Below are 24,122 nucleotides of genomic sequence, written 5' to 3'. Positions count from 1 at the left end.
GATCGACGGCATGGTCACCAATAATGTTATGGCTGATGGGTGTATGGCCGTGCCTTTACCTGCCGCTTTATAGCGTAGTCTGAGTCACTGAGGACCAAACGCATAGGGCGCGCTCCACAAACAAACAAAAAAAGACAGTCAATTATTATGTTTTTATTAAAAATAAAAAAAATGTACATGCCTTTTTATTCCCATTATCATTTCGAGCAAGGTTTCAAAGCTAAAATCTACATTTGGAGAATTATAGGATCTGTCGCAAGTTTTTGAGCACATTTTTTGGCACGTGATCAATTGCACCATTTTGTCCGATTTTCGATGCGCAGGGATCTGGGACGGGTCAGGGGGGCCTCAGTGCAACAGATTTCAGATTTCTGGCAGTAAGATAGGGGAAGGTGAAACAAACTCAACACCCCATACTCAACGGTCCTTAGCACTCCAGTGTCCCCCGCCGATGTCCAGTCCAGTGGTGTTCGGTGGCTTGTTCCAGTAGGGCATAAAAGGACCTGGACATATCGCGCTTGGTGGTCACGTGCAGCGAGAACTTCCCCAGAATAAGCCCCTGGGTGCTGCTGGACAGCAACGGGGACAATGGAGAGTCAGGGACAGAGAAGTGTGTTGTTTTTCACCTCCTGCCAACCTCTTTATCTAGAACACCAAAAATCTACACCAGCCCCTGACGGTCATAATCTCAGCTTTGGCGCCACTCCCATGATGTGACAGAACTAAGAAGACACCGGCACTTAAGATATTAAGACTGGGCCATAGTCTTCATAATTGTCTTGTAGGATGATGCCAAGGAAGCCATTAACTGAGGCATCTATGGGGTAACTGCCAGGATCAGCTGGTGCCCAACTAAGGTTACAAACGGAGCCGTAATGCCGTTTGAGTATACTGGGTTGGGGGGAGGGTGACAAAAAAATGAGATATATTAGTGGATACCTTGAGTTCAAAAATTTGCACCAAGTTCCCGGTCTCATTCTTGGCCGTGCGGCTCAGCTCCAATAGTAAGGATGCTAAAAGTCTCTCTGCTTCATCTACTGACCGTGGAAACCATTTTCCAGCGTTTGGGCCTCCTTCGCACTGTTTTGCAGTGCCCATTGCTGGTATACGCAATGATGTTTTACACTGATACCACCGTATAGTGCCACGTGATGTGCCCATAACCTCCATATCTGTGTTCCAATGTGATGTATGGACACTGAGCAGCCCCATAACCCATGTCCTGGCCCCATTCCCTGCTCTGGTGCTTGGTATGCTGCTCCACTTGCGTCTCGCAGACCGGTGATCTATAAGGGACACTATGTGCATAATGATGTGCTGCTGCTTTCTCTCTCCACAAGAAACCCGTCCTCTGATGTAATGATACAGGGGGGCAATGAGCAGCCATAAAGACCCAAAAGAGGAGAGCAAGACCCCGCAGGAAACCTCGATTTAAGGCTAGAGAGGTAGCGAAGATCAATGTCTACTAAGCCTTCAATATCTGCAACAGAGTCACAGTCTCAGGTCTCATTCACACTGGGGTTAAAACAGCCGCACATGCTCAGACACAGGCATCACTTGCAGCACTTTTTGCTTAAATGAAAGCTTATTTCCATATCCTCTCCCATAATTCACAGCACAGTCACTAGGACAAGTGCACACCTAAGAAGGTGGACTGCAAAGGCAATGACACCTCCTAGGTCATCAATCTGTGATCAGTGGAGTTACGACACCCGAACCCCAAGCTATAAGCCCTGTAAAACCCCTTTAAGGAGGCACGGTACCCCCCCCCCCCCTCCCCTGTCATGGAAAGACTCCACACCGCTTGATACAAAAACCTAGTTTATTAGACAATATTAAGTCTTACAAATACCGTCATGTTCTAGTGAGAAGTACTCGCGGTTTTCCAGTCCAGATTTCTAGTACATGGACAAGGGTTATGGATTTCCGAATTAGAAAGGTCCAGCAGGTTATCGAAAACAAAAGCAGATAATCCAGTGCCACACGACTGGAGACTAAGGTCCTAGTGCTCTACGGTACCTAGCAGAGGCTTCTGGTCCCCACCGACTGGGCATCCGGGGCTCGGCGGGATCCGCACTTGGCAGCTGCTGTTAGTTCAAGTCTAAAAATAAAACTGTTGCTTATGTTTGGGCGCAGGGCGTCCACGAGGCGGACTATCCTTGGAATGACTAAAGTCTAATGAAATGCTGATGTGTCGGCGGCACAGTGATTGGAGCCGTTCATGGCGATCCCTCTTGCACCTGAGGATACAGAAGTGGGTTGTTATATATATGGCGGCTCCCATAGGCATGCGTATTACTGGTGAGAGTCACAGGAACTTACCGAAATGTAACCCATCAGTGATCGACGTCCGCGTCTTCAAACTGTCCGGCCACGGTGGGTGCTGCCTCCACGTCCATACCATCTGCAAAATGCAACAACGAATTACTGAGCCGCGGATTATTCGGCACCGGGATTACACAGACCGCTCTATGGGGCCTGCAATCGGTTGTCTCAGCTCCGGGACCATCTGCATCTCTGCACACATGAGGCGAGTCTGAGTGGCAGAAACAAAGGCAACGGGATACGGCACGGAACTACAGCTTTCCCACTAATGCCATTTATCTCCCCAAGGGTCCAAATACTGGAATCCCAAGAAATTACAAAGACGGGGGAGTTCCTTGTGAATGCAGCAATGGTGTATCGCAGGGGTAGGGAACGTGCGGCTCTCAAGCTGTTGCAAAACTACAACTCCCAGCATGCATACTTGCATTGCTGTTCTTGGAACTCCCATGGAAGTGAATGGAGCATGCTGGGAGTTGTAGTTTCACAGCAGCTGGAGAGCCGAAGGTTCCCTACCCCTGGTGTATTGGACCAGCTCCTGCTCCATTTACCCCCTCCAGGAGGGTGATCTCTGGCAGTGCTACAGGTATTAACCCTTTCCCGCCGATGGCATTTTTTGATTTTCGTTTTTGACTCCCCTCCTTCTAAACCCCATAACTTTTTTATTTCTCCGCTCCCAGAGTCATATGAGGTCTTAATTTTTGCGGGACAATTTTTCTTCATGATGCCACCATTAATTATTCTATATAATGTACTGGGAAGCAGGAAAAAAATTCAGAATGGGGTGGATTTGAAGAAAAAATGCATTTCTGCGACTTTCTTACGGGCTTTGGTTTTACGGCGTTCACTGTGCAGCCAACATGACCTGTCCCCTATATTCTGTGTTTCAGTACGGTTCCAGGGATACCAAATTTATATGGTTTTATTTACATTTTGACCCCTAAAAAAAATTCCAAAACGGTGTTAAAAATTTTTTTTTCTAAAAGTCGCCATATTCCGACGGCCGTAACTTTTTTATACATAGGTGTACGGGGATGTATAGGGCGTCTTTTTTTGCGGGGCCGGGTGTACTTTTTAGTTCTACCATTTTCGGGAAATGTTATTGCTTTGATCACTTTTTATTCAAATTTTTATCAGAATTAAAACAGTGAAAAAACGGCGGTTTGGCACTTTTGACTATTTTTCCTGCTACGGCGTTTACCGAACAGGAAAAATATTTGTATAGATTTGTGGAGGGGGCGATTTCGGACGCGGGGATACCTAACATGTATGTGTTTCACAGTTTTTAACTACTTTTATATTTGTTCTAGGGAAAGGGGGGTGATTTGAACTTTTAATACTTTTTATATTTTTTTTTACTTTTTTTTTTTATTTTTTTTTTTGCATTTATTAGACCCCCTAGGGGTGTTGAACCCCAGGGGGTCTGATCACTAATGCAATGCATTACAATGCTAATGCATTGCAATGCATTGCAAAAAATCATCATCTCTTTTGCAGGCTGCATAGACCAGACTGGCTGGGAGCCCTTAACAAGGCTCCCGGCTGTCATGGCAACGGGGGGTCGGCCCTGGAGCATGCTCCAGGAGCCGGCGATCCCTGCCAAAATGGCGGCGCCCATGCGCCGCCGGGAAGATGGCGCCTCCGGCGCCTTTGACAGCAGCGCCGGAGGGGTTAATGCCTCCGATCGGTCCGGGGACCGATCGGAGGCATGAGAGCCGGTTGTCTACTGCTTAAAGCAGTAGACACCCGGCGGATATGACGGCCGCCCGGCTCCTGGGCAGTCGCCATAGTTACAGACCCGACACGCGCCGTACTATTACGGCGCATGTCGGGAAGGGGTTAAAGGAATTGTCCAGGAATGACAGCTGGGGAAGATGAAAAATAAAAACCTGTCCCCGATGCTCTGGTGTCCCAGGCCGCTCCAATCAGGTGGCACAGGACACCAACGTGCCAGGGACAGACGAGTATTGGGTTTTTATCCCCTGGACATCCCAGTCACATGCTGCAGTCACATGGGGCATCTGCAAATCCCCAGCAGCACATAATGCATTTTCCTCGAAGACTCTTTCCTCTGTACATTCCAGCAGTGAAGCCTTTTATTTTGCACCAGCCTTGTTTTTTGCAGTTGTGACCAGCAGTACATTATGGTAGTACAGATTTTATACACACATTCATGGGGTGGTCAAGGCTTAGAAAAACCTCTACTATAATCCAGAAATGGCGCTAGATCTGTCTGTGGTATTGTAACTCAGCTTCACTGAAGTAAACAGGACTCAATACCACCTACAGCCTGCTAGGAAGTAACCAAGGCTTTCTAATCCTGGACATCCCCTTTAATAGTGAATTTTTATTCATTCTTATTTTGCCAGAATATTCTGCTTTCTTTTCTTATGCCACACAGTGATTATAAATTGATTTTATGGCTTATTTCAGACATTTCAATGCCACAAGGTCGATATACTCAAAACCCATCCCCCTGTATTCCCATCTGGTCACTGAGGTTACCTTCGTAATCCAGAACGGAGCCTTCAGTGCGGACCCCGGCCATGGTGTGCTGGTTGGCGATGGAGTTGGCCAGCATGCCCTCTAACCTCTCCAGAGTAGCCTGACCCTCGGAGGTGAGATGGGACAAGCCTTCCTCATAGGTATAAAACGTGGGGAGGTCGCCTTGTCCTTGTTCTGGAAGAAGCGCGGGATACAATACGATCAGTCATGGAGGCGGGTATGGGAGATTTATTTATTTTAATAAAACCTCATTTAGTGGCACAGAACTGCAGTAAGGGAACGGGAAGGATCAGCAACACTTCTACTGTCTATAATAGCCTTACTGATCAGTCTGGATGGATTTCTTACTGTCCATCTATGGCTCTTTACTGTTCTGTAGTAACCACAGCTATGAATTCTATCTATATATCTGTGTGGGTGTATACAAATGTATGTGTCTATCTATCTATCTCCTATCTATCTATCTATCTCCTATCTATCTATCTATCTATCTATCTATCTATCTCCTATCTATCTATCTCCTATCTATCTATCTATCTATCTATCTATCTATCTATCTATCTTCTATCTATCTATCTATCTATCTATCTATCTATCTCCTATCTATCTATCTATCTATCTCCTATCTATCTATCTATCTATCTATCTATCTATCTCCTATCTATCTATCTCCTATCTATCTATCTATCTATCTATCTATCTCCTATCTATCTATCTATCTATCTATCTCCTATCTATCTATCTATCTATCTATCTATCTATCTATCTCCTATCTATCTATCTATCTATCTATCTATCTCCTATCTATCTATCTATCTATCTATCTATCTATCTATCTCCTATCTATCTATCTATCTATCTATCTATCTATCTATCTCCTATCTATCTATCTATCTATCTATCTATCTATCTATCTATCTCCTATCTATCTCCTATCTATCTATCTATCTCCTATCTATCTATCTATCTATCTATCTATCTATCTATCTCCTATCTATCTATCTATCTATCTATCTATCTATCTATCTATCTATCTATCTATCTCCTATCTATCTATCTATCTATCTATCTATCTCCTATCTATCTATCTATCTATCTATCTATCTATCTATCTATCTCCTATCTATCTATCTATCTATCTATCTATCTATCTATCTCCTATCTATCTATCTATCTATCTATCTATCTATCTATCTCCTATCTATCTATCTATCTATCTATCTCCTATCTATCTATCTATCTATCTATCTATCTATCTATCTCCTATCTATCTATCTATCTATCTATCTATCTATCTCCTATCTATCTATCTATCTCCTATCTATCTATCTATCTATCTATCTATCTATCTCCTATCTATCTATCTATCTATCTATCTATCTATCTATCTATCTATCTATCTCCTATCTATCTATCACTTGTCCTAAAACACATGGCAGGTAAATAAACAGGCGATGTGTCAGTCTGCCACATATCAATGCCTAAAACCTATAAACCTACCATACACATGGCTTCTTATGGACGCCATCCTGTCTATTACATGTGACAAATCCCAATTACAGCAGATCAGACGGAATCACTGCAGGAAGCCAATACAGTAAAGTGGATTAAGTGCGAGACATCTGGACGCGACAGCCGCGGCCCTGAATGACTACAGACAGGGTAACGCTGCAGATAAGATCAGCAAGATACAGACTGCACACCAATATATACCCAAACGTAAAATAAATCTGTCAATGAGGTCCTAGGTCATCAGTATGAGATTGGTCAGGGTCCGGGCCCCGGTCAGGTGTTTCAGCGACACATATACTTGGTATACAGCCAGCTGAATGAGAGCCAGAGCTGTAGCTCCAGACAATAGCACTTGAATTGCAACCCCACTCCCATCATTAGAGTAGGAGTAAGGCGACTTCTGCAGCCGAAACATCTGATCAGGATGGGGTCTGGGTGTAAGACCCCGGCCAATCTGATACTGGTGACCTATCCTGAGGACTGATCATCAGTATCAATTACTAAATGTAATCACTTTCAATGCACATTATTACAAGGTCCAGAGGCCGAAAGCTGGTACAGGCCGAATACTTCTCACAGCTGAGGGGTTGTTACACTTTAGCTCAGTCTGCACAATCCACCTCTGGATATTTTATAGCCATCCGTCAAGACATGGCTATGCTGCGCTGCTGCTTTCCAGAGCTCACAGAGGATTGTCCAGACTAGACTCACTTGCACCAAACCCTCAGCCATAGAAGGTTGCGCAGAATTTTGGCATTTTGAGGGAAGAGAGAGGGGGGGGGTTATAGTCACTAATAACAAGAAGAATGTTAGAAAACAAGAAACTGAGACAATGTTAGAAAGCTGCTCACCATGAGCCTCCACATCATATTCTTCCCCTTCAAAATCATCGTCTGAGTCCTCATCCTCCGGATCGGGGTGCAGGGCCTGGCAGTCACACATGGCGGTGAACATGTCGCTCACTGTAAGACAAAGGAGAATGTACAAGATACCAGGACACAAGAAAACATCACACGATCTAACACCGAGATACGTACAGTCAGATTTATTCTCAGGGACAAAGCGGATTTCTGTGATTGGCTCCTCATCATCATCGTCATCATCAGACGACTCATCACTGTCTTCTCCCTCCTCATCTTTCATCTTTGCTTCTTTTGCATCACTGTCTGCAAGAAAAAAATAATAAATGTATATCAGGGCTTGTTCACATCTGCAGGTTTCCGTTTCCTGCACAAAACAGAGGCAGGAGACGGAAACCTGCAGGACTCTTCCATACCCATTCATTTGAATCAGTTTGAAAGATGTCCGGCTGTGAGCGTTTTATGCTCCCCGCCGCAAAACAGGTTTTTTAAAATCGGACACAGAGTCGGACATGCAGTACTCTGTGTCCGATTTTAAAAAAAACTGGTTTTGCGGCGGACAGCATAAAACGCTCACAGCCGGACCCGCTCTGACAGGTTCCCGTCTTCTACATGCAGAAGACGGAAACCACAGAACGGAGACCCGAATGCTGGTGTGAACCTAGCTGAGGGGCCTGTATAATACTCCAGAGCTGCGCTCACTATTCTGCTGGTACAGTCACTGTGTACATACATTACATTACTTATCCTGTATTATACTCCAGAGCTGCGCTCACTATTCTGCTGGTACAGTCACTGTGTACATACATTACATTACTTATCCTGTATTATACTCCAGAGCTGCACTCACTATTCTGCTGGTGCAGTCACTGTGTACATACATTACATTACTTATCCTGTATTATACTCCAGAGCTGCGCTCACTATTCTGCTGGTGCAGTCACCGTGTACATACATTACATTACTTATCCTGTATTATACCCCAGAGCTGCGCTCACTATTCTGCTGGTGCAGTCACCGTGTACATACATTACATTACTTATCCTGTATTATACCCCAGAGCTGCGCTCACTATTCTGCTGGTACAGTCACTGTGTACATACATTACATTACTTATCCTGTATTATACCCCAGAGCTGCGCTCACTATTCTGCTGGTACAGTCACTGTGTACATACATTACATTACTTATCCTGTATTATACTCCAGAGCTGCGCTCACTATTCTGCTGGTGCAGTCACTGTGTACATACATTACATTACTTATCCTGTATTATACCCCAGAGCTGCGCTCACTATTCTGCTGGTGCAGTCACTGTGTACATACATTACATTAAATATCCTGTATTATACTCCAGAGCTGCACTCACTATTCTGCCGGTACAGTCAATGTGTACATACATTACATTACTTATCCTGTATTATACTCCAGAGCTGCGCTCACTATTCTGCTGGTACAGTCACTGTGTACATACATTACATTACTTATCCTGTATTATACTCCAGAGCTGGGCTCACTATTCTGCTGGTACAGTCACTATGTACATACATTACTTATCTTGTATTATACTCGAGAGCTGCACTCACTATTCTGCTGGTGCAGTCACTGTGTACATACATTACATTACTTATCCTGTATTATACTCCAGAGCTGCACTCACTATTCTGCCGGTACAGTCAATGTGTACATACATTACATTACTTATCCTGTATTATACTCCAGAGCTGCGCTCACTATTCTGCTGGTACAGTCACTGTGTACATACATTACATTACTTATCCTGCATTATACTCCAGAGCTGCGCTCACTATTCTGCTGGTACAGTCACTGTGTACATACATTACATTACTTATCCTGTATTATACTCCAGAGCTGGGCTCACTATTCTGCTGGTACAGTCACTATGTACATACATTACTTATCTTGTATTATACTCCAGAGCTGGGCTCACTATTCTGCTGGTGCAGTCACTGTGTACATACATTACATTACTTATCCTGTATTATACTCCAGAGCTGCGCTCACTATTCTGCTGGTGCAGTCACTGTGTACATACATTACATTACTTATCCTGTATTATATTCCAGCGCTGCGCTCACTATTCTGCTGGTGCAGTCACTGTGTACATACATTACATTAAATATCCTGTATTATACTCCAGAGCTGCGCTCACTATTCTGCTGGTACAGTCACTGTATACATACATTACATTACTTATCCTGTATTATACTCCAGAGCTGCGCTCTCTATTCTGCTGGTGCAGTCACTGTGTACATACATTACATTACTTATCCTGTATTATACTCCAGAGCTGCGCTCACTATTCTGCTGGTGCAGTCACTGTGTACATACATTACATTACTTATCCTGTATTATACTCCAGAGCTGCGCTCACTATTCTGCTGGTACAGTCACTGTGTACATACATTACATTACTTATCCTGTATTATACTCCAGAGCTGCGCTCACTATTCTGCTGGTGCAGTCACTGTGTACATACATTACATTACTTTATCCTGTACTGATCCTGAGTTACATCCTGTATTATACTCCAGAGCTGCGCTCACTATTCTGCTGGTACAGTCACTGTGTACATACATTACATTACTTATCCTGTATTATACTCCAGAGCTGCACTCACTATTCTGCTGGTGCAGTCACTGTGTACATACATTACGTTACTTATCCTGTATTATACTCCAGAGCTGCACTCACTATTCTGCTGGTGCAGTCACTGTGTACATACATTACATTACTTATCCTGTATTATACTCCAGAGCTGCGCTCACTATTCTGCTGGTGCAGTCACTGTGTACATACATTACATTACTTATCCTGTATTATACTCCAGAGCTGCACTCACTATTCTGCTGGTACAGTCACTGTGTACATACATTACATTACTTATCCTGTATTATACTCCAGAGCTGAGCTCACTATTCTGCTGGTGCAGTCACTGTGTACATACATTACATTACTTATCCTGTATTATACTCCAGAGCTGCGCTCACTATTCCGCTGGTACAGTCACTGTGTACATACATTACATTACTTATCCTGTATTATACTCCAGAGCTGCGCTCACTATTCTGCTGGTACAGTCACTGTGTACATACATTACATTACTTATCCTGTATTATACTCCAGAGCTGCGCTCACTATTCTGCTGGTGCAGTCACTGTGTACATACATTACATTACTTATCCTGTATCATACTCCAGAGCTGCACTCACTATTCTGCTGGTGCAGTCACTGTGTACATACATTACATTACTTATCCTGTATAATACTCCAGAGCTGCGCTCACTATTCTGCTGGTACAGTCACTGTGTACATACATTACATTACTTATCCTGTATTATACTCCAGAGCTGCGCTCACTATTCTGCTGGTGCAGTCACTGTGTACATACATTACATTACTTATCCTGTATTATACCCCAGAGCTGCGCTCACTATTCTGCTGGTACAGTCACTGTGTACATACATTACATTACTTATCCTGTATTATACCCCAGAGCTGCGCTCACTATTCTGCTGGTACAGTCACTGTGTACATACATTACATTACTTATCCTGTATTATACTCCAGAGCTGCGCTCACTATTCTGCTGGTGCAGTCACTGTGTACATACATTACATTACTTATCCTGTATTATACCCCAGAGCTGCGCTCACTATTCTGCTGGTGCAGTCACTGTGTACATACATTACATTAAATATCCTGTATTATACTCCAGAGCTGCACTCACTATTCTGCCGGTACAGTCAATGTGTACATACATTACATTACTTATCCTGTATTATACTCCAGAGCTGCGCTCACTATTCTGCTGGTACAGTCACTGTGTACATACATTACATTACTTATCCTGTATTATACTCCAGAGCTGGGCTCACTATTCTGCTGGTACAGTCACTATGTACATACATTACTTATCTTGTATTATACTCGAGAGCTGCACTCACTATTCTGCTGGTGCAGTCACTGTGTACATACATTACATTACTTATCCTGTATTATACTCCAGAGCTGCACTCACTATTCTGCCGGTACAGTCAATGTGTACATACATTACATTACTTATCCTGTATTATACTCCAGAGCTGCGCTCACTATTCTGCTGGTACAGTCACTGTGTACATACATTACATTACTTATCCTGCATTATACTCCAGAGCTGCGCTCACTATTCTGCTGGTACAGTCACTGTGTACATACATTACATTACTTATCCTGTATTATACTCCAGAGCTGGGCTCACTATTCTGCTGGTACAGTCACTATGTACATACATTACTTATCTTGTATTATACTCCAGAGCTGGGCTCACTATTCTGCTGGTGCAGTCACTGTGTACATACATTACATTACTTATCCTGTATTATACTCCAGAGCTGCGCTCACTATTCTGCTGGTGCAGTCACTGTGTACATACATTACATTACTTATCCTGTATTATATTCCAGCGCTGCGCTCACTATTCTGCTGGTGCAGTCACTGTGTACATACATTACATTAAATATCCTGTATTATACTCCAGAGCTGCGCTCACTATTCTGCTGGTACAGTCACTGTATACATACATTACATTACTTATCCTGTATTATACTCCAGAGCTGCGCTCACTATTCTGCTGGTGCAGTCACTGTGTACATACATTACATTACTTATCCTGTATTATACTCCAGAGCTGGGCTCACTATTCTGCTGGTACAGTCACTGTGTACATACATTACATTACTTATCCTGTATTATACTCCAGAGCTGCGCTCACTATTCTGCTGGTGCAGTCACTGTGTACATACATTACATTACTTATCCTGTATTATACTCCAGAGCTGCGCTCACTATTCTGCTGGTACAGTCACTGTGTACATACATTACATTACTTATCCTGTATTATACTCCAGAGCTGCGCTCACTATTCTGCTGGTGCAGTCACTGTGTACATACATTACATTACTTTATCCTGTACTGATCCTGAGTTACATCCTGTATTATACTCCAGAGCTGCGCTCACTATTCTGCTGGTACAGTCACTGTGTACATACATTACATTACTTATCCTGTATTATACTCCAGAGCTGCACTCACTATTCTGCTGGTGCAGTCACTGTGTACATACATTACGTTACTTATCCTGTATTATACTCCAGAGCTGCACTCACTATTCTGCTGGTGCAGTCACTGTGTACATACATTACATTACTTATCCTGTATTATACTCCAGAGCTGCGCTCACTATTCTGCTGGTGCAGTCACTGTGTACATACATTACATTACTTATCCTGTATTATACTCCAGAGCTGCACTCACTATTCTGCTGGTACAGTCACTGTGTACATACATTACATTACTTATCCTGTATTATACTCCAGAGCTGAGCTCACTATTCTGCTGGTGCAGTCACTGTGTACATACATTACATTACTTATCCTGTATTATACTCCAGAGCTGCGCTCACTATTCCGCTGGTACAGTCACTGTGTACATACATTACATTACTTATCCTGTATTATACTCCAGAGCTGCGCTCACTATTCTGCTGGTACAGTCACTGTGTACATACATTACATTACTTATCCTGTATTATACTCCAGAGCTGCGCTCACTATTCTGCTGGTGCAGTCACTGTGTACATACATTACATTACTTATCCTGTATCATACTCCAGAGCTGCACTCACTATTCTGCTGGTGCAGTCACTGTGTACATACATTACATTACTTATCCTGTATTATACTCCAGAGCTGCGCTCACTATTCTGCTGGTGCAGTCACTGTGTACATACATTACATTACTTATCCTGTATTATACTCCAGAGCTGCGCTCACTATTCTGCTGGTGCAGTCACTGTGTACATACATTAAATTACTTATCCTGTATTATACTCCAGAGCTGCGCTCACTATTCTGCTGGTGCAGTCACTGTGTACATACATTACATTACTTATCCTGTATTATACTCCAGAGCTGCGCTCACTATTCTGCTGGTGCAGTCACTGTGTACATACATTACATTACTTATCCTGTATTATACTCCAGAGCTGCGCTCACTATTCTGCTGGTACAGTCACTGTGTACATACATTACATTACTTATCCTGTACTGATCCTGAGTTACATCCTGTATTATACTCCAGAGCTGCGCTCACTATTCTGCTGGTGCAGTCACTGTGTACATACATTACTTATCCTGTATTATACTCCAGAGCTGCGCTCACTATTCTGCTGGTGCAGTCACTGTGTACATACATTACATTACTTATCCTGTATTATACTCCAGAGCTGCGCTCACTATTCTGCTGGTGCAGTCACTGTGTACATACATTACATTACTTCTCCTGTATTATACTCCAGAGCTGCGCTCACTATTCTGCTGGTACAGTCACTGTGTACATACATTACATTACTTATCCTGTATTATACTCCAGAGCTGCGCTCACTATTCTGCTGGTAGAGTCACTGTGTACATACATTACATTACTTATCCTGTATTATACTCCAGAGCTGCACTCACTATTCTGCTGGTGCAGTCACTGTGTACATACATTACATTACTTATCCTGTATTATACTCCAGAGCTGCGCTCACTATTCTGCTGGTGCAGTCACTGTGTACATACATTACATTACTTCTCCTGTATTATACTCCAGAGCTGCGCTCACTATTCTGCTGGTACAGTCACTGTGTACATACATTACATTACTTATCCTGTATTATACTCCAGAGCTGCGCTCACTATTCTGCTGGTGCAGTCACTGTGTACATACATTACATTACTTATCCTGTATTATACTCCAGAGCTGCGCTCACTATTCTGCTGGTACAGACACTGTGTACATACATTACATTACTTATCCTGTATTATACTCCAGAGCTGCGCTCACTATTCTGCTGGTAGAGTCACTGTGTACATACATTACATTACTTATCCTGTATTATACTCCAGAGCTGCGCTCACTATTCTGCTGGTATAGTCACTGTGTACATACATTACATTACTTATCCTGTATTATACTCCAGAGCTGCGCTCACTATTCTGCTGGTACAGTCACTGTGTACATACATTACATTACTTATCCTGTATTATACTCCAGAGCTGCGCTCACTATTCTGCTGGTACAGTCACTGTGTACATACATTACTTATCCTGTATTATACTCCAGAGCTGCGCTCACTATTCTGCTGGTACAGTCACTGTGTACATACATTACATTACTTATCCTGTATTATACTCCAGAGCTGCGCTCACTATTCTGCTGGTGCAGTCACTGTGTACATACATTACATTACTTATCCTGTATTATACTCCAGAGCTGCGCTCACTATTCTGCTGGTGCAGTCACTGTGTACATACATTACATTACTTATCCTGTATTATACTCCAGAGCTGCGCTCACTATTCTGCTGGTGCAGTCACTGTGTACATACATTACATTACTTCTCCTGTATTATACTCCAGAGCTGCGCTCACTATTCTGCTGGTGCAGTCACTGTGTACATACATTACATTACTTATCCTGTATTATACTCCAGCGCTGCGCTCACTATTCTGCTGGTGCAGTCACTGTGTACATACATTACATTAAATATCCTGTATTATACTCCAGAGCTGCGCTCACTATTCTGCTGGTACAGTCACTGTATACATACATTACATTACTTATCCTGTATTATACTCCAGAGCTGCGCTCTCTATTCTGCTGGTGCAGTCACTGTGTACATACATTACATTACTTATCCTGTATTATACTCCAGAGCTGCGCTCACTATTCTGCTGGTGCAGTCACTGTGTACATACATTACATTACTTATCCTGTATTATACTCCAGAGCTGCGCTCACTATTCTGCTGGTACAGTCACTGTGTACATACATTACATTACTTATCCTGTATTATACTCCAGAGCTGCGCTCACTATTCTGCTGGTGCAGTCACTGTGTACATACATTACATTACTTTATCCTGTACTGATCCTGAGTTACATCCTGTATTATACTCCAGAGCTGCGCTCACTATTCTGCTGGTACAGTCACTGTGTACATACATTACATTACTTATCCTGTATTATACTCCAGAGCTGCACTCACTATTCTGCTGGTGCAGTCACTGTGTACATACATTACGTTACTTATCCTGTATTATACTCCAGAGCTGCACTCACTATTCTGCTGGTGCAGTCACTGTGTACATACATTACATTACTTATCCTGTATTATACTCCAGAGCTGCGCTCACTATTCTGCTGGTGCAGTCACTGTGTACATACATTACATTACTTATCCTGTATTATACTCCAGAGCTGCACTCACTATTCTGCTGGTACAGTCACTGTGTACATACATTACATTACTTATCCTGTATTATACTCCAGAGCTGCGCTCACTATTCTGCTGGTGCAGTCACTGTGTACATACATTACATTACTTATCCTGTATTATACTCCAGAGCTGCGCTCACTATTCCGCTGGTACAGTCACTGTGTACATACATTACATTACTTATCCTGTATTATACTCCAGAGCTGCGCTCACTATTCCGCTGGTACAGTCACTGTGTACATACATTACATTACTTATCCTGTATTATACTCCAGAGCTGCGCTCACTATTCTGCTGGTGCAGTCACTGTGTACATACATTACATTACTTATCCTGTATCATACTCCAGAGCTGCACTCACTATTCTGCTGGTGCAGTCACTGTGTACATACATTACATTACTTATCCTGTATTATACTCCAGAGCTGCGCTCACTATTCTGCTGGTGCAGTCACTGTGTACATACATTAAATTACTTATCCTGTATTATACTCCAGAGCTGCGCTCACTATTCTGCTGGTGCAGTCACTGTGTACATACATTACATTACTTATCCTGTATTATACTCCAGAGCTGCGCTCACTATTCTGCTGGTACAGTCACTGTGTACATACATTACATTACTTCTCCTGTATTATACTCCAGAGCTGCGCTCACTATTCTGCTGGTGCAGTCACTGTGTACATACATTACATTACTTATCCTGTATTATACTCCAGAGCTGCGCTCACTATTCTGCTGGTGCAGTCACTGTGTACATACATTACATTACTTATCCTGTATTATACTCCAGAGCTGCGCTCACTATTCTGCTGGTGCAGTCACTGTGTACATACATTACATTACTTATCCTGTATTATACTCCAGAGCTGCGCTCACTATTCTGCTGGTGCAGTCACTGTGTACATACATTACATTACTTCTCCTGTATTATACTCCAGAGCTGCGCTCACTATTCTGCTGGTACAGTCACTGTGTACATACATTACATTACTTATCCTGTATTATACTCCAGAGCTGCGCTCACTATTCTGCTGGTACAGACACTGTGTACATACATTACATTACTTATCCTGTATTATACTCCAGAGCTGCGCTCACTATTCTGCTGGTAGAGTCACTGTGTACATACATTACATTACTTATCCTGTATTATACTCCAGAGCTGCGCTCACTATTCTGCTGGTAGAGTCACTGTGTACATACATTACATTACTTATCCTGTATTATACTCCAGAGCTGCGCTCACTATTCTGCTGGTGCAGTCACTGTGTACATACATTACATTACTTATCCTGTATTATACTCCAGAGCTGCGCTCACTATTCTGCTGGTGCAGTCACTGTGTACATACATTACATTACTTATCCTGTATTATACTCCAGAGCTGCGCTCACTATTCTGCTGGTGCAGTCACTGTGTACATACATTACATTACTTCTCCTGTATTATACTCCAGAGCTGCGCTCACTATTCTGCTGGTACAGTCACTGTGTACATACATTACATTACTTATCCTGTATTATACTCCAGAGCTGCGCTCACTATTCTGCTGGTACAGACACTGTGTACATACACTGTGTACATACATTACATTACTTATCCTGTATTATACTCCAGAGCTGCGCTCACTATTCTGCTGGTAGAGTCACTGTGTACATACATTACATTACTTATCCTGTATTATACTCCAGAGCTGCACTCACTATTCTGCTGGTGCAGTCACTGTGTACATACATTACATTACTTCTCCTGTATTATACTCCAGAGCTGCGCTCACTATTCTGCTGGTACAGTCACTGTGTACATACATTACATTACTTATCCTGTATTATACTCCAGAGCTGCGCTCACTATTCTGCTGGTACAGTCACTGTGTACATACATTACATTACTTATCCTGTATTATACTCCAGAGCTGCGCTCACTATTCTGCTGGTACAGTCACTGTGTACATACATTACTTATCCTGTATTATACTCCAGAGCTGCGCTCACGATTCTGCTGGTACAGTCACTGTGTACATACATTACATTACTTATCCTGTATTATACTCCAGAGCTGCACTCACTATTCTGCTGGTGCAGTCACTGTGTACATACATTACATTACTTCTCCTGTATTATACTCCAGAGCTGCGCTCACTATTCTGCTGGTACAGTCACTGTGTACATACATTACATTACTTATCCTGTATTATACTCCAGAGCTGCGCTCACTATTCTGCTGGTACAGTCACTGTGTACATACATTACATTACTTATCCTGTATTATACTCCAGAGCTGCGCTCACTATTCTGCTGGTACAGTCACTGTGTACATACATTACTTATCCTGTATTATACTCCAGAGCTGCGCTCACGATTCTGCTGGTACAGTCACTGTGTACATACATTACATTACTTATCCTGTATTATACTCCAGAGCTGCGCTCACTATTCTGCTGGTACAGTCACTGTGCACATACATTACATATCTCCCAGCATCCCCTGCTCTGCCCCCTCACCTGCCAGTTTGGTGTTCACCATGACATACAGGTGCTCCTCCGGATACGCGGCGGTGTCTCTGGAGATGGCGTGCAGACTGATGGAAGGATACTCCAAGGAAAAGCCAAGCCCGGATCCATTCAGCCATGACAGCCGACTACAAGAAAACAACAACACAACACTAATCTCCTAGCAGGGCCGTCAGACTTCCGCATCGCAAACTTTTTGTTCCATTCAGTCATCTGTTCCTGGAAAAGCTGGGTGGCAAAACCATTGTAGATACTTAGAAAACACAATTGCTTTGTATGTGAACACAGACCATAGCTAGCTCACCCAGCTTTCCCAGAATCCAGAATGGCAGATTTGTCTAGCAATGCCACATAACTGGATCACCTTGCCGTGCAGGGCTTAGGAAAGCTGGGTAAGCTGTATAGTTAGACTGGTGATAACTCAGCTTTCCAAGGAGCAGACAAGCTATAGAACAATCCCGGTAGTGACAGGCAGCGCCTCCCCCCTCACCTCTCGGCAATGTACAGGGTGCCGGTCCCCAACTTCTGTCCGCTCAGCACCGCCTCAGTCCCGGGCTGCAGCCGCCTCACCCCCTCAGCGGGCGGCGGGAAACTGCTCAGCACTCCCAACATAACTGACCGAACGTAGTCGGGCCCAACCACGTGACTACGGGCAGACTTCTGCTCCCAGCATGCAGCGCGCCGCAGGATAACTGACAGCCAGACACAGACAGGAAGTGACGTAGAAAGTAAACGCCGGACTAGCAGTGTCAGTTTCGATCTGGCTGTGGTAACCATGGTGACGTTACTATGCCCAGCGCTGGAGGACGGGGCGGGAGAGGGGTCAGTGCTGGGAGATTGCTGGGACTTGTAGTTCTCAAGTCATTTGTGTAGGAATGTGTTACTGGTTTGTGCAGGTAATAAAACTACAGACTTTCAGTAATAATAGCCCTGTCTGGTGTCACTGAGAGAAAACAGTATGGCCCCCGCAGTATAATGCTCCCCTCACTATACCCCGCACTATAATGCTCCCCTCACTATACCCCGCACTATAATGCTCCCCTCACTATACCCCGCAGTATAATGCTCCCCTCACTATACCCCGCAGTATAATGCTCCCCTTACTATACCCAGCAGTATAATGCTCCCCTCACTATACCCCGCAGTATAACGCTCCCCTTACTATACCCCGCAGTATAACGCTCCCCTTACTATACCCAGCAGTATAACGCTCCCCTTACTATACCCCGCAGTATAACGCTCTCCTTACTATACCCCGCAGTATAATGCTCCCCTCACTATACCCCGCAGTATAACGCTCCCCTTACTATACCCCGCAGTATAACGCTCCCCTTACTATACCCAGCAGTATAACGCTCCCCTTACTATACCCAGCAGTATAACGCTCCCCTTACTATACCCCGCAGTATAATGCTCTCCTTACTATACCCCGCAGTATAATGCTCCCCTTACTATACCCCGCAGTATAATGCTCCCCTTACTATATCCCACAGTGTAACGCTCCCCTTACTATACCCCGCAGTGTAACGCTCCCCTTACTATACCCCGCAGTGTAACGCTCCCCTTACTATACCCCGCAGTGTAACGCTCCCCTTACTATACCCCGCAGTGTAACGCTCCCCTTACTATACCCCGCAGTATAACGCTCCCCTTACTATACCCCGCAGTATAACGCTCCCCTTACTATACCCCGCAGTATAACGCTCCCCTTACTATACCCAGCAGTATAACGCTCCCCTTACTATACCCCGCAGTATAACGCTCTCCTTACTATACCCCGCAGTATAATGCTCCCTGTACTATACCCCAAAGTATAATGCTCCCCTTACTATACCCCAAAGTATAATGCTCCCCTTACTATACCCCGCAGTATAATGCTCCCCTTACTATACCCCGCAGTATAATGCTCCCCTTACTATACCCCGCAGTATAATGCTCCCCTTACTATACCCCGCAGTATAATGCTCTCCTTACTATACCCCGCAGTATAATGCTCCCCTTACTATACCCCGCAGTATAATGCTCCCCTTACTATACCCCGCAGTATAATGCTCCCCTTACTATACCCCGCAGTATAATGCTCCCCTTACTATACCCCGCAGTATAATGCTCCCCTTACTATACCCCGCAGTATAATGCTCCCCTTACTATACCCCGCAGTATAATGCTCCCCTTACTATATCCCGCAGTATAATGCTCCCCTTACTATACCCCGCAGTATAATGCTCCCCTTACTATATCCCGCAGTATAATGCTCCCCTTACTATACCCCACAGTATAATGCTCCCCCTACTGTACCCCGCAGTATAATGCTCCCCTTACTGTACCCCACAGTATAATGCTCCCCTTACTGTACCCCGCAGTATAATGCTCCCCTTACTGTACCCAGCAGTATAATGCTCCCCTTACTGTACCCCTCAGTATAATGCTCCCCTTACTGTACCCCGCAGTATAATGCTCCCCTTACTATACCCCGCAGTGTAATGCTCCCCTTACTATACCTCGCAGTATAATGCTCCCCTTACTATACCCCGCAGTATAATGCTCCCCTTACTATATCCCGCAATATAATGCTCCCCTTACTATACCCCGCAGTATAATGCTCCCCTTACTATACCCCGCAGTATAACGCTCCCCTTACTATACCCCGCAGTATAACGCTCCCCTTACTATACCCCGCAGTATAATGCTCCCCTTAGTGTGGTCCCTGCAGTATAATGCTCCCCTTAGTGTAGTCCCCGCAGTATAATGCTGCCCTTAGTGTGGTCCCCGAAGTATAATGCTCTCCTTAAAATAGCCCCACAGTATAACGCTCTCCTCAGTATGGCCCCCTGCAGTATAATGTTCCCCTTAATATTGCCCCAAAGTATAATGCAACTCATAACATGGCCCCCATAATGAAATACAGCTATAATATGACCCCAAGGTATAATGATCTCCTTAATATGACCACCACAGTATAATGATCCCCTTAATATGGCCCACACAATAAATTTCAGCCATAGCATGGTCCCACAGTATAACAACCCCTTTAATATGGCCCCCACAGTATAATCCCACTCAAACTCAAAAACCCATTTTGTCCATGAGGTGGGTCAAAAAGAGAAAAGAAAAAATGGAGATGTATCTGCCCCTGGCCTCAGTGATCACATCCTGAATACCGGTGACATATTAGCAGTGACATCATCAGTCCCCAGCATGTGACTAGTGCAGCCATCACCTGAGCCGCCTCATTTCCACACTAGCTAGTTCTGGCACACGATGGACCAGAGGACCCAGGGCAGGTGAACATCTCTTCTTTTTTTATTCTGACCCCACCGCCCTCCCTAGGCTTTCCACTTTGAGTGGACAACCCCTTTAAACTTTTTTCCTTAGTCCCCTGTGTTTGATCATTTTTATTCTATATTGCAGTGCATGTGCTTTTCCCGTAAGCCGTTATTCCCTGCCTCTAGGGGGTCTCTACCAGGTCCCTAAATGTCAAGACGGACTCTCTGCCCCATCCAACCCCTCCCCCAAGATATTGTTATCGCTATTGAAAATGACAGATGAGGGGTTCAAGGATTAGAGTTATATCCATCTATATATTATAGAGAGGTTCCTAGGAACCCTGACAGTGTCATACACTGTATTATAGATAGGTTCCTAGGAGCCCTGACAGTGTTATACACTATGTATTATAGATAGGTTCCTAGGAGCCCTGACAGTGTTATACACTATGTATTATAGATAGGTTCCTAGGAGCCCTGACAGTGTCATACACTATGTATTATAGATAGGTTCCTAGGAGTCCTGACAGTGTTATACACTATGTATTATAGATAGGTTCCTAGGAGCCCTGACAGTCTTATACACTATGTATTATAGATGGGTTCCTAGGAGCCATGAGAATATTCTACACTATGTTTTATAGATAGGTTCCTAGGAGCCCGGACAGTGTTCTACACTATGTTTTATAGATAGGTCCCTAGGAGTCCTGACAGTGTTCTACACTATGTTTTATAGATAGGTTCCTAGGAGCCCTGACGGTGTCATACACTATGTATTATAGATAGGTTCCTAGGAGTCCTGGGGTGCAGATACCCAATATTCCTAACCAGTGTACACAACCAGTAGCAGACAGCAACATACACTACTACAGCTCAGCTCCCATTTAAAGGGGTTCTCCACATTGGGATATTGACGGTTTGTCCTTAGGATGCATGCGATTTAAGCACAGTGTACAGAGCCAGAAGCATACAGCGCCATACACTCTGTAGTGGTCGTGTAGTGCTACTACGGCTTAGCTACCATTTAAGCTCCTCTGCATTTCAGCAACCATAACTTTAATTTGTGCAGCACATATATGTAGAAAATAAAATGGTGATTTTACATTTTTATACTTTTGACATTTCACACTGAATAACCTGTTACATCAATTCCTCCAGTTATTACAGCCATGTAGATTTTTTTTTATTTTAATGGAAAAACGCATCAACCCGACTGATGGGAGAGGGGGCCCCTTTGCCCATGACACTGCCAGTCTTCCAGCTGGTACGGCTCTTGCTTGACCTGACCATATGTTATCTACGTATAGGAGCCGTGTAATGCTTTCCCCTGCCATATCAACCCAATGTAGGAGGGGAAGGGGCACCTAAACATAAAGACAGAAAACACGGACCCCGCAGCAAGCAGCTGTAACCTGCGGAGGGTTCAATTTCCCAACAGCGCCACCACAGGCAAAATGAATTATTACAGTGTCCTTTAACATAAAGGGAATGTGGTTTGGGACACTGTTCTGATGGGTGAGGCTTTCATCTCATAAGTAGCACTCTCTTTATACCATCTGTAGCCTTCAGTGATGTCAGAGACCACTTTAGCTTCCGTGGGCACATGTGCAGTGAAAACGGGGTACATGTCCCCATCTTCACTAAAGAATTGGGAAGGCCCCGGGAGCACCAGAGAGGAGTCCAATGCAACGCCTAGGTCTCATCTGGACTCAGACCTGAGCTTTGATGCCGTTATTGCCACAATGACAGCTGAATAATTTTTCTGCAGCGGCCACTATAGGAGAAATGTGGTATTACATGATGCCCATTCAAATGAATGACAGACAACCCTCAACCATCAGCTGTTCAAGGCCCCTGCCGAAACACACAAAGAATACAGCTGGAAGTGACAACTCCGATTCGTGTTTAGTGGGCGAACCGCAGACTTATTAATGTCAATGGGAGCTGATCTGCAGTAACATGGCCTAAACACAGGGAATGGAAGAGCTGATCAGTGGGGGTGCCGGGTGTCAAACCCAAACCAATCTGATAATGAGAACCTATACTAGATAAGGTGATCTGTACCATTTTTTCTCGCATCTATGGCCCGATTTATCTCCTCTCTAATTTTCCCTCCCCACCCCTATTAACCCTCTATACAGATTCTGCTTTGTTGCCGTACCATACAGGAAAGTAGTATTTACAGCAGAGTGGACTGCATAGTATTTGAGACTTTACTTAAAGGGGATGTTAGGGGTTAAGCTTTTTATGGCCTATCCTCAGAATAGCCTACAAGTAACTGATGGAGTAGGGATCTCTGGAACGTTCAGCAGTATGGGCCACTTTATGTGTCTATCATATACACTATATCGCAGGGGTCAGCAACCCCTGGCATGCGTGCCAAGAGTAGGATGCAAACTATGACGCCCTGGCACGGCTGCTTCCTCCTTGGTGATAACTAATGATCGCGCCTCCTCCGTGCACACATCGGCTCAGTCCATAGCTTGGTGGTGGTGGGGGGGGGAGGACCACGTGACTGTACTCATCATTGTGCAAATTAATGCAGACGCAATGGAGGATGATGAGTACGGTCACATGGTCTTTCCCAAACACCAATCTACGGACTGAAACGGTGTGTAAGGGCCAGAGGTTTGCAGAATGGAGGAGGAGCGATCATAAGTTGTAAAGCACAGGGTCAGGTTAATGCAGAACTCTACCGTGTGCGGTACTACGAGAACTGCTAACGGGGACAAAAGTGGAGCATAGTAACTTGTATGAGGGGGACAAAAGTAGAGAACAACACCATGTGGGGGGACAAAAGTGGAGCAATACAATCTGT

At 44.1% G+C, this 24,122-nt stretch overlaps 2 protein-coding genes across 2 annotated transcripts in view; one reads left to right on the top strand and one right to left on the bottom strand.

Annotated features, from left to right (window-relative positions):
- AAMDC (adipogenesis associated Mth938 domain containing) overlaps positions 1 to 24,122 on the top strand; it is a 215,401-nt gene that overhangs the window by 164,076 nt on the left and 27,203 nt on the right. The window lies entirely within an intron of this gene.
- Positions 1,805 to 18,713, bottom strand: CLNS1A (chloride nucleotide-sensitive channel 1A). Its single transcript, XM_075266250.1, has 7 exons — positions 18,529 to 18,713; positions 18,030 to 18,166; positions 7,377 to 7,505; positions 7,191 to 7,301; positions 4,828 to 5,001; positions 2,323 to 2,404; positions 1,805 to 2,240 (listed from the first exon to the last, which is right to left on the bottom strand). The coding sequence occupies exons 1-6, from the start codon at positions 18,648 to 18,650 to the stop codon at positions 2,337 to 2,339; spliced, it is 741 nt and encodes a 246-aa protein (XP_075122351.1). The 5' UTR covers positions 18,651 to 18,713; the 3' UTR covers positions 1,805 to 2,240; positions 2,323 to 2,336.

This window comes from Leptodactylus fuscus, chromosome 2, assembly GCF_031893055.1.
Source record: "Leptodactylus fuscus isolate aLepFus1 chromosome 2, aLepFus1.hap2, whole genome shotgun sequence".
NCBI classification, from domain to species: domain Eukaryota; kingdom Metazoa; phylum Chordata; class Amphibia; order Anura; family Leptodactylidae; genus Leptodactylus; species Leptodactylus fuscus.
This window is presented reverse-complemented; position numbering and strand designations above follow the sequence as displayed.

Coding starts and splice junctions, on each gene's coding strand:
- CLNS1A (XM_075266250.1), bottom strand. CDS start 18,650: ATGTTGGGAGTGCTGAGCAGTTTCCCGCCGCCCGCTGAGGGGGTGAGG. Junction 7,506..18,029: donor GGTGAACACCAAACTGGCAG/GTGAGGGGGCAG, acceptor TTTTTCTTGCAG/ACAGTGATGCAAAAGAAGCA. Junction 2,405..4,827: donor CTCCGTTCTGGATTACGAAG/GTAACCTCAGTG, acceptor TGCATTTTGCAG/ATGGTATGGACGTGGAGGCA.